Genomic DNA, 10091 nt, shown 5'->3' on the forward strand with positions numbered 1-10091 from the left:
GTGGCAAGTTTCGTTGTTCTAATCTTATGAAAAGTGGGCAAGTGGCGTTATTTATTGAACGCCTCTCATAGATTTGTGTTCTCTCTTCTCCTTATTCTTCAGACAGAGTTTTGTGTGACAGGACGAATATATATATTTGCAAATAAATGAAGAGTTCGAATGTAAAACACGATAGACGCCATTTTGAAAATGACAAAGTTATCAAAACTGCAAAAAACGTTTGACTAAATGTGATATCAGCATTGTTTTTCCTTTTTCTTTTCAATTAAAATAAATTTGAAGTCGAACTCTAGAATCGATATATTCCCCTTCTTATCGTTTACTTATGAATTTAAAGGAAGGTTTGGGTTTATCGTGTTTTGCATTCAAACTCTTTAAATACACCTTGTCCTTTATTATAGGGTGGATGATACTTACTTTGATTGTTCGTCTTCTTCAATTTGCTGCTGAAGTAAAATCTGCATCGCTTTTTCAGCCTAAATGGAAGAAAAAAAATGGAAGAAAAAAAAAAAAAAATGAAATTATTGCAAAGAAAAATAAAATAATTCTTTTTGGTCCCCCCCCCCCCTTCACCTAATAAAAGGAGGATGGACCTGTAACTTCACAATGCAAAGAAAAAAAAGAGACAATTCTTTTTTTTAATATAATTTAATCTTTTTCACTTGAAACAATGCATATTGTCACTTGGAACGTGAGGGTCTACTATTTGAGACCATGTTTAGAGGGGCATTCTAAGTAGGGAGTTGAGAAGCGAGATATCTGTTCACATTATATTTAAATTTCTGCATCTTAGTACAGGCCAGGGAGCAATTTTGTTGTCGGGCCGAATGTCGATGACAATCGGCCCTACAACTAAAAGACAACACAGGCAAGAAGACAGAAAAAAAACGACAATGGCAAAGAAGGGATGACAAACGCAGTGGGTACCGTCATGAACGAATATAAATCCGTTCAGGTTTATTTCCATAAAAAACTGAATGGTAGTAGGAGGTCTCAGGCCAAGGGTTGGAATCCAGCTGGTGTTTGAACTGGCTACAAGGTCGTTGCTAGTGGCTATGGGAAATGCGTGCTGGCTTGAGAAACTGGACTGCTGAGAAATCGGGTGCGTTGACAACGAGTGGTTGTTACTGGATTTGGCCGTTGTCGGAGAGGTAGTTAAAACAGTTCTGCGTGGACATGACTGATGCTGCTGCTGTGCTGAGTTGCGTCGGGCCGCTGATGAGCCCAACCTTGCTGTGCCACGATCTAGCTGCGAATGACTGCTTGTTGAAAAAAAACACTATTTATACTCGTCCGGCAGACATAGTTGTAGACAATGAGGCTTTGCAGCGATGGTAATCGTTTTTTGTTCATGATTTGTGTTTGTTTTTGTGTCTTTAAAGTGCTGTAGGGAGTCATCTGTTTGAGGTTTATATTCATGTGTCATATCAAATTGAAGCTGGGAAAATTGTGAATATTATTCTAGCGGGAATTGTAATATTCTGAGTTCCACGGGATAATTATTCACATCGAAGTACTTGTCAAAGGACCGTCGTCTGTGGTTTTTACGTTTGGAATGGGGGATCTTTTTTGATGAGCGATTTCTTTTGGTGGAAACCACGACAAAGTTCCAAATTGACTGACTGGAGTTGTGTAGCAATATTGGACTTTAGGTATGCCCAAATAATGTTAATAACGGAATTTGTCTTTCCATAAGGATAAAATAAGTAAAAAACAAAGTGGAAAATTCTGTTAGAAGCTTAAAGTTTTAGAATTGTGACTACAGGACAAGATATGACAGAAAAGACATATATGGCATTAAAATTGAGAGAATTGCATTGTTTTTCTATTATTTATTTGTTTCTTTTGTTATTCACTTCAAACAAGGCATATTGCACCTTGGACGTAAGGAGCGACTATTTGGAACCATGTCTACAGGGACACTATGCAGAGAGTTGAGCAGCGAGACGTTTTTCGCATTACATTTAAATTTCTGCATAATAGTACAGTTAGGGAAGCAGGAAACAATGAGGAAACTCCAAAGTATATGAGGAAAGAAACTATTAGAACAGAAGGCTTGCCGACATCTAGTGAGTTCTACAGTGAAGGGGTGGGATTTTGCTGTTTGTTAGATTAGTTGAGGATATAAACTTATTTTTTAAATTTCTTTTTTAGGATTAGAGTAAAAAAAAAAGGGGATTAGAGTAAAAAAAAAGGGGTTAGAGTGAAAAATCAAGCAGTTTTCTTCTTTTACATTTTTTTTGTATTCCTTTGGGAGACAGAATTGTCCGTCCTAAAACGCTAAAATTCATTATCACTTTAATCAATTGTTTTAGCTTCATGGATTTTAGGATTTACTGAATTCATAATTGCAAATTGCCATCTGCTGAAATCTGATTGGCTTTGCGTAAACTACAGGAAGATGCCACCGAAAAGTCAGTTTCAGCACGGGTCACAAAATGTAGTTCTTAATTTTTCTTTTAAAGTGTTCATATGTTTATTTTTTTGTATTTGTTGGGTTTGTATTGTAACATTTATATGTTGACACAATCACGTTGACCAAAGTTAAGCAACGTTGAGCCTGGCCAGTACCAGATGAGTGATCATTTGGAAAGGTGCTGTATGTACTGCGAAGTAAAATACCAGGTTGAGAAACTGGCGTGGTCTATCCTTCTCTCGAGGGTGGATGGGACTCTCTTAAGTGTGGTAGGCACCCCATCTAGTGATGGCGTCACGATAAAAATTACCCTTGATATCCCTGGCGAAGCATCAAGTATTCAGCTACCAAGATTTGAATTACACAACAAACTCGTGTAGTGAGTTCAATTCTCAGCTACGGCTGTGCTGGATAACATAGCATGGACGTGTGTATGCAAATGCATGTGAAGTGACATCACCGGTAGGGAAAAATAAAAACTTTAAAAATAAGATCACGTTAGAGATGGAGAAAATGTTTGAGATCACGTTAGAGAGTCGGTAACAAGAGAATGAGGAAATAAATGTTGTTTTGTACAACAAAAAAAATCAAGTTCTTTTCTATTCTTTGTCTACTTTGCGACTGAGGATACAATGCGTTGGTTCTTGACAACGTTACACTATTTCTAATACTTCCTTTGCTGTAGTATTGGTCTTTTGGTTTCTTTGGATACCAACATGGCCAGGTACCAAGCAGAGATAGTTGCTTGTCTAGCCACACCAAAGAGTTGTGTTACACCAAAACAGTTTGTCTGTGAATGACTATATATATATATATATATATATATATATATATATATATATATATATATATATATATATATATATATATATATCCGGGTGTTTGGAGGTGTGTGTGTGGGGGGGGGGTTAAAAAAAAAAAGTAAGTATGAGGATCGAACCCGAACCCTTGAGGCAAAGTTGTAAATTAAAGTGCGGAAAAAAAAAACGTGCGACGTTAATCATTCATTGCCCCACCGCAAGATGCTAACGGAAACACGTTTGAATTTATTTAATTACTTGGATTTAGCAGGTGCCCGTTTTAATGAGGTAATGAGGTCAAGTTTGACTGCGGGATAGTATTTCATTTACTGCTGAATGCTCTCCCCCCTCCAAGATGTTATAGGAAAAAGACTAACCCACATGTGGCGAGTGACAAATATTGAACATTCATCTTCCCGAAATCGAGCAAATTAAATAGACAGGCGAGCTTCGTTGTTAACTGTGAGATATTACGATTTATATGTGATATAAAAAGTTTTAAAAGTTGTGAAGCGAGCGACCGCTTCTCTGCGCATATTGATTCAGGCATACATATAATCGCCTCCTTGGGGGCAGGGGCGTCGATGTGTGTATGTATCTGTGTATGAGCGCATCCATGCCTGCGCACGCGTACCCAATCTTATTACCTTAAAGAAACTTTGACGTAAGCGAGAGCAATGCGAGTGTCTATGCATGCAGGCACACATATGTACATATATTTGCACGCCAGGGTGGGGATGTATGTGTACATGTGACCGTTTCTTTTAAGTATATATGTGTATACAGGCGCATGTATGTATCCGTGGCTGCGACCGCTAGCTAACCCTCTCCAAACAATTAAAAACAAAATAAAAACTAAAAATAAATAAACCGAATCATAGCCCCCCCCCCCGCCTCCAAACATAAGCGAACACCCAACAGGTCAAAACATACTTACCAAGAAATCATCTCACCAACGAGACGCATAAAAACTTTAACATTAAGACTCGAATTTTAAAGTAACCCACCCTCCTCCCACCCCCACATGCTCCCCTTCCCCTCATGTATCCCTATGCCCTCAGCCACACCAGAAATGAACTTCCCAGACCCTCTCCCACAAGTTCCTTAAACCCCAAAACTAAAATATTATCGACATACAAAGCGCCCCCTCCCACCTTCCCCCTTGTTCCCTTCCTCTCTTTCTTCCGCCCTCCTCGCAACCGCCCCCTGACCTCATTCACTCATCCACTCTTTCATCCCAAAATAGCGAACATTTCTGTAAAAGTCTGAGGAAGCTACAGGCGGCCAAAAAAACGGCCGTGTAGCCGAAACAATAATGTAACTTAAAAAAAAGATACGGTAATAAAAAATAAAAACGCGTATTTGCTCTACAACAGTATTGAGCACTTTCTTCAGTTTTTATTAATTACCATCTTCACTATATATATATATATATATATATATATATATATATATATATATATATATGTATGTATGTATGTATGTATGTATGTATTCAAGCAAGTCTGATTGAACACGACAGAGTTATTCTTTTTCCGATTTTTCTGGGTATCTTTTCAATTCGCCGAACGGTCTTTTTTATTTCAGCTGGCATGTTGTATAGAATGGCGCCCAAAAGTTGTTGTTCAGCCATATTCTTCTCAAGTGCTTTCTATTGGTGCACCCGATAATCGTCAGGAGTGATTGGTGTTGTTACTGTCTCCTTCTTCTTTTTCTTTGAGGCTTGGTGTTTTTATAGTTTTTTTTATTATTGCTTATTAAGGTGGGTGCAAGATGGTTAGGGGCGAATTATTCTTATTTTTAATTTCGATTTTTTATTTTATATTTTATTTAGTTTCTTGTTAGTTATTAAATACGGTTATTATATTTGTTCTGGTGTTAAATGAGACCCGGTTAAAAAGGGGCTGCACTGATAGAAAGCGTTTGAGAAGAATATGGCTGAACAACAACTTTTGGGCGCCATTATATACAACATGCCAGCTGAAATAAAAAAGACCGCTCGGCAAATTGAAAAGATATCCAGAAAATTCGGAAAACCCCCCCAACTTTCTCGTGTTCAGTCAGACGTGATTGAATAATGACTTGCTGCCAAAATATACGTGTGTGTGTGTGTGTGTGTAAATATTTTAAAATAAATTAGTTTGAAATGAAAATGTTATTTTCACATCACAAAATAATCTGATTTAAATTTTTAGATGATCCATTACTGAAATGTCATAGTAATTTCCAATTAAAAATTTCATTAAAATTACCATAAAACTTTAATGAAAAATTTATTTAAATGACAATGAAATTCCAATAAAATATTTCATTAAAATTACAATGAAATTTTAATGAATAATTTTATTAAAACTACAATAAAATATTTCATTAAAATTACAATGAAATTTCAATGAAAATTTTCATTAAAATTACAATGAAAAATTCCATTAAAATTACAATGAAATTTTCCTGAAAATTTTCATCAAAATTACAATGAAATTTCTATGAAAATTTTCATCAAAATTACAATGAAATTTCAATGAAAATTTTCATTAAAATTACAATGAAATTCCCAGCTTATCCATAAAAAAATTGCACTAACCTTTTGTTTGATCTGTCGTACAAGTTGTCGCTTGTTTTCCGTGAGTTTATGTTTGCTAAGAATGGCGTCTTCATGACTGATCTTAGCTTTAAGTCGAAGACTTTCCTCCTCTTTCTGCTGCTCAAGTTGATCCCGATTTTTCATAGCGGTCTGCCAATTGACAAAGGGTGACATGTCTCTCATACCATTTTCTAAATCTTCCCACCTGACAAAAGAAGACATTATTTAATTACAAAAACAAACAAACAAAAACAAAACAAACAAAAACAAAACAAAACAAAAAAAGCTACACCTCTGATTGAGATTGTCGGACTGACTTCCTCATCTTGGTTGTTATAGTCACAACGTTTCGGCCGTTTTGCCCTCCGGCCTTCATCAGGTGTTTTGTATGGAACTCGATCCCAACCCTTTATTATTATTACGGGAGTACCGTGTTCGGACTCCAGCTAGGCTCTGGGACATAGTTGCTGATTCTCTGTTTTTGGAATGTTACTTTTCACTGCCTTCGTTCAGGATTGAACTCAGCACCTTTGGGTAACATGTAAACTTTGATACAACGTCTAGGACCACTCGGCCATATGTCACTAGGACGTAATAATAAAGGGTTGGGTTCGAGACTCCTAACAAACGGTTCCCCAGTTCGATACAAAACACCTGATGAAGGCCGGAAGGCAAAACGGCCGAAACGTTGTGACTATAACAACCAAGATGAGGAAGTCAGTCCGACAATCTCAATCAATGAAAACACCTCATCTCAAAAATACAGACAATTACAAAGCTACACCTCATCGTGATAATAATTTGTATAACAAGAATGAGAACAATAAAAGATCAGAATATCTTTGGTAAAAGTTTTAATTACAAAAGAAAAAAAACTGAGGCAAATAATAGAGAGTGACGAGGAGAAACTTAAATAGTTTTAAAATATGTGAATGCTTGTGTTATGTTGATTAATCGGACTATTATTATCATTTTGGGTGTTATTAGCACAACGTTTCGGTCGCTGCAACCTGCGACCTTCTTCAGGTGTTGAAAACATGCTTCTTTTTATCTATTAAGGAAAAGAGGGTTGGCTCTGCATTACAAGAATTTGAACCGTGGGTTTGAGAGTGGGTCCGTAGATCATTTATATATATATTTGTAGCCATCGACATACAGTCCTGTTTCGTTGTATCACAACTCATCAGTGCCGCTAGACTAGCATCTCTCCCAAGCCAAGGATTGAACCTAGAACCGTCGTGTTGACAGTCGGCAGTTCTCCCACTCGACCATGGAATCGACGCCCGTAAATAATTCGTCGGAATGTCTATTTAAATAGACACCCGCCACCACTTTTATAGTGCTCAAATCGCCTGTTCGTAAACAAACAAACAACGAGCTTCGCATTTGCAGCCAATTAAGTAGCGGGTGAGATTATTTACGACAGTGCTCTATCCCCTGTTTTCTTCCTCATTTGGTTATTGTTTTTAAGTCCGGGGGTGGTGGCCTCAAGAAAAAAAAATGTACATTCGATCATGTTGGCATTTATATCAAAGTCAGATCCAATGTTACCTGCGTGATTAGAGTTATGACTAAGGCACTTCTGCATGTCAGGGACACGAGGCGAATGTGTGTATTTTAGTTTCAAGAACCGCCGACAGATGTCACTTGTCAGCCGAAGAACAGGGGCCGATAACTCTTCCTTTTTTAAAAGTGAGTGTAAACTAAAAAGACGAATATTGAATAGGCGTTAGTCACATCTGAAAGTTTTAGTTCGTAAGTTTAAATTTGAACATTCTAGAAAATAGAATAGTGTTGAATAATTTTTTTATTAAATAAAAAAAAAATCATATATATTTTCGGGTTTGTTTTACTATACACATAGATTCGAAAAGTTGTCAAAAAATAAATATATAAAAAATAAATGTTACCAAAGGCAAGATAAGTTCGACTCATACGTGAAAGTAAAAAAAAGAAATTAATATTTGTAAAATAACATTTTTTTTTGAGAGGTGGGGGATTCTGTGGATTACTGTTCTGCATCTTGACTGTTATTGTCAAACTCGGGAATCTGCAAGGACCCGTGACGTAGTGGATAAAATGCTTAGTAAAATTCAGTTGTAAGTTACACTCTTCTAGAGGTTGAAGATTCAATCCTCAAAATACAATTGAGAATTACTTAGGATTTCTTATCTAGTCATGTCTGACAGGACGAGAGCATGCTATCCCTGTGGGTTAAATAGTGTTCCGTTGAAAATTCTGTGTAGATTCCCAAGTTCGACAAGATACGCCTGATGAACAACGGAGGTTACATCGAGCGAAACGTTGTGAAAATATCACTCAATTAGAGGACAGTAGTCCGAAGAATCCAAACAATACAGGCGCCACATTTATGCTTCAAGAACCATCAATCTTCCTCGAAATAATAACAGTAAATCTCTAGAATAATGCGTGGAATACTACACTATCTTGTGATTATCATTTTCGACATTTTACATAAGCATAAAAAAACTGGTGTCTGTAGATAATAATAATAATAATAATAATAATAATAATAATAAAAAAAATAATAATAATAAAATATTTATATACAAATATTATTGTCACCGCCTTAAAAACAAGGATTGCCCCTCAACGAGAATTTATAATAAGCAGTCTAACTAGGCATAATGTGATGTTCCGACCTCTGCTGTTGAACACTATGCGATTATGTTTACTGTATATGTCCTGCTGATTCAACATTATATGAACTCAAAATTCTTTTCTTTCCCTATGTTATTTGTTGGTGGTCTAGAGGATTGAATATCAGGCTACAAAGTCAAAGGTGACTTTGCAACTGGATTCGAATCCTTCGACCAGCAGTAATTAGCATCTCCTACACTGAAGATTACATAAGCATGGGACACTTGTACCTGTAAGTAATAATAATAAAACTATGCGACGCTCGCTCTTTGTTTATAAACAAAGCGGTTAGAGCACTGTAAAAGTGGTGGACAAATGTTTGTTTAAATAGACATTTGGCGAGATTATTTACGGGCACCGCTCCCGTGGGCCGATCGGTAGAACTGCTGACTGTCAACGCGATGGTTCTAGGTTCAATCCTCGGCTTGGGAGAGGTGCTAGTCTAGCGGCACTGATGAGTTGTGATACAACGAAGCAGGACTGTATGTCGATGACTACAAATATATATAAAGAGAATTAAATTATTCCATAAGGAATACAAGTTGAAAACGTTAAACGTTTTCTTCTTCCATGAAGTTTCAAAGAATGACTCTTATCCTCAGAGGAAAGTAGTTAGCAAAATGATACTCATAGGCAAGCTACAAATTTTTCTGATTGGCACATGAATTGGAAACTACAAAATATGAAAAAAGTTATACTTGTATGAAAGTTGATAATAATGCAGAAATGTTAAGATTTAAAAAATATTCCAAAGGAAGTCCAGGCTCGTTGAATATATATATATATATATCTATAAAAGTGAACGTGTCTGTCTGTCTGTCTGTCTGTCTGTGTACATTTCCCTACGCAATAACTCTGTCAATTTTTAGTCTATAGACTCGAAATTTGAAATACCGGGTACTGAGATTTGGGAAAATCGATGTGACGGGTGTCAGCCAGAAATTTGGCTGTTAAGGGGTCAAATTTCAACGATTTGACCTTTAAGAACTCTACCAAACTCCTCCGACAATTTTGGGTCTAGACACTTGAAATTTTAGATATAGGTTCCTTGAACCTGGATCTAACTTAATAAAGTGATTTGAGCCCGAAACTATAAATTTTAAGGGGTCATAATAGGGGTCAAATTAAAAAAAAAAATTTACTCTTTTTTTTTTTTGCTCAGCATACACCTCCAAACACCGGGCAACGCCGAGCTGAAATGCTAGTATATATATATATATATATATATATATATATATATATATATATATATATATATATATATATAATTTGTATATCGCTAAATTTGTATATCACTATATATATATATATAATTTGTATATCACTAAATTTGTATATATATATATATATATATATATATATATATATATATATATATATATATATATAAGTGAAAGTGTCTGTGTGTGTGTCTGAGTACATTTCCCTACGCAATAACGCTGTCAATTGTTAGTTTACAGACTCGAAATTTGATATACAGGTTACTGAGATTTGGGAAAATAAATGTGATCCGTTTTCAGCCAGAAATTTGAGGATTAAGGGGTCAAATACACATATATATATACATACATACATACATACATATATATATATATATACGTATATATATATATATATATATATATATACA

At 35.8% G+C, this 10091-nt stretch overlaps 1 protein-coding gene across 6 annotated transcripts in view; it reads right to left on the reverse strand.

Moving 5' to 3' along the window:
* Positions 1-10091, reverse strand: part of LOC145246074 (cilia- and flagella-associated protein 99-like) — a 697934-nt gene that overhangs the window by 39586 nt on the left and 648257 nt on the right. For all 6 annotated transcript variants that reach the window (XM_080107923.1, XM_080107924.1, XM_080107928.1 and 3 more), the window contains 2 exons: positions 5801-6005; positions 418-476 (listed from right to left, as the gene is read on the reverse strand). In XM_080107923.1, the coding sequence (XP_079964049.1) occupies positions 418-476; positions 5801-6005 (264 nt within the window). The remainder of the gene's footprint in view (positions 1-417; positions 477-5800; positions 6006-10091) is intronic.

The sequence above is a fragment of the Euprymna scolopes genome, chromosome 23 (genome assembly GCF_053919585.1).
Source record: "Euprymna scolopes isolate OS-2025 chromosome 23, ASM5391958v1, whole genome shotgun sequence".
Classification (NCBI taxonomy): Eukaryota; Metazoa; Mollusca; class Cephalopoda; order Sepiida; family Sepiolidae; genus Euprymna; species Euprymna scolopes.